The sequence below is a fragment of the Pygoscelis adeliae genome, unplaced genomic scaffold (assembly GCF_000699105.1).
Source record: "Pygoscelis adeliae isolate BGI_AS28 unplaced genomic scaffold, ASM69910v1 Scaffold266, whole genome shotgun sequence".
NCBI classification, from domain to species: domain Eukaryota; kingdom Metazoa; phylum Chordata; class Aves; order Sphenisciformes; family Spheniscidae; genus Pygoscelis; species Pygoscelis adeliae.
This window is the reverse complement of record NW_008824987.1, coordinates 685,807-686,996: the sequence shown is the minus strand read 5'-3', so window position 1 is coordinate 686,996 and position 1,190 is coordinate 685,807. Positions and strand designations below refer to the sequence as shown.

Sequence of the window (1,190 nt, the reverse complement as noted above, 5' to 3'; positions counted from 1 at the left end):
GCTTTATTCTCAAGGCATCTTCAGTGTCACGACTGTGTGATCCAGTTCAGAATGAACTGGATTAAAATAAAAATGGCTCAGGAGAGAGCTAGAATACAAGCAGTGGGGGAAACCAGCCCGTGACCAAACAGCACCTACTACCTTTAGGTCTCTTCCTTAAGAGAAACTTCTACACGAGGTTCTCTCGCTCAACCCAAAACCTCCCTCAACTCCTCCAGAGGTGCTGGGCTTCGGCGTTTCCTTCATCTCATCAAAATAAAGTCTGTTCAACTGAGAATTCAACCTACATGGATTAGAGCAATTCAAAGCAACAGGGTAAGCAGCCCACAGAGCACGGAGGAAGAGCGAATTAATAGCTTCCTTCATGAAAGCTTACCTTCGAAGAAGTCAGCAACAGAACTCGTCATCACCATTTTCTTGCAGACATTTATTTTTATATTCACAAGAAGATGAATGTAAAAGAAGTTTACGTAGATGCTAGATCAAGGCTTTTGTTCCTAACTAGGAAGAAGTCACTCTCAGCATTTCCATTGTTTTCTTAGAGCAGGGCTGACGTTTCAACCACTGTGCTCTTTTACTAACTCCTTTAAAATCAAATTACCTGAGAGATGAAGGCAACACAAGGTAACAAACGGAGGTAACGCCACCTCCGGAAAAAACACTCTTGGATCACCTCACCCAGTTATCCCTTTCGCAAGCCTCTTCACCCCATCTTGATCTCATTTGGTCACGCCTGGTTTCCCAGCTGCTGCGCCGAACAAGGAGCCCAAGCCAAAACCCAAGCAGCAGCAGAGTTGAGAGCGATCGGTTCACCCACTTTAAGAGACTATTTCATCGCTACAGAAACTGATAATCTTTCAGAGACCTACAGCTTCCACCTTCAAAAGACAAGCACATCAGGACAATTCCAGATGGTACACTGAAAAAATGAGGCCGTTTTATTGATGATTAGACTCTGCGCTGGCAACAATCATTAAGCTAATACAGACAGACTTCAATCAAAGCATGAGCTTTGAATCAGAAGTCGTAAAGTGACATGATGCCTTAATAAATTAAGGAAGTTGTTAATTTCTCTCCGTCATCAACTCTTCACTTGAAGTTCTTCGCAAACTCCTCTCCTTTCTTAATAGAAGCCTTCAGCTCAGACATGGCCTCGGCAACCATCTTCTCTTCAAAGGCAGAGATCTTGC

At 43.5% G+C, this 1,190-nt stretch overlaps 1 protein-coding gene across 1 annotated transcript in view; it reads right to left on the bottom strand.

Annotated features, from left to right (window-relative positions):
• Positions 1-910: 910 nt before the first annotated feature.
• MDH2 (malate dehydrogenase 2, NAD (mitochondrial)) overlaps positions 911-1,190 on the bottom strand; it is a 7,493-nt gene continuing 7,213 nt past the window's right edge. The window contains 1 exon segment of the mRNA XM_009326078.1: positions 911-1,188. Within this exon segment, the coding sequence (XP_009324353.1) occupies positions 1,090-1,188 (99 nt within the window). The 3' untranslated portion in view covers positions 911-1,089.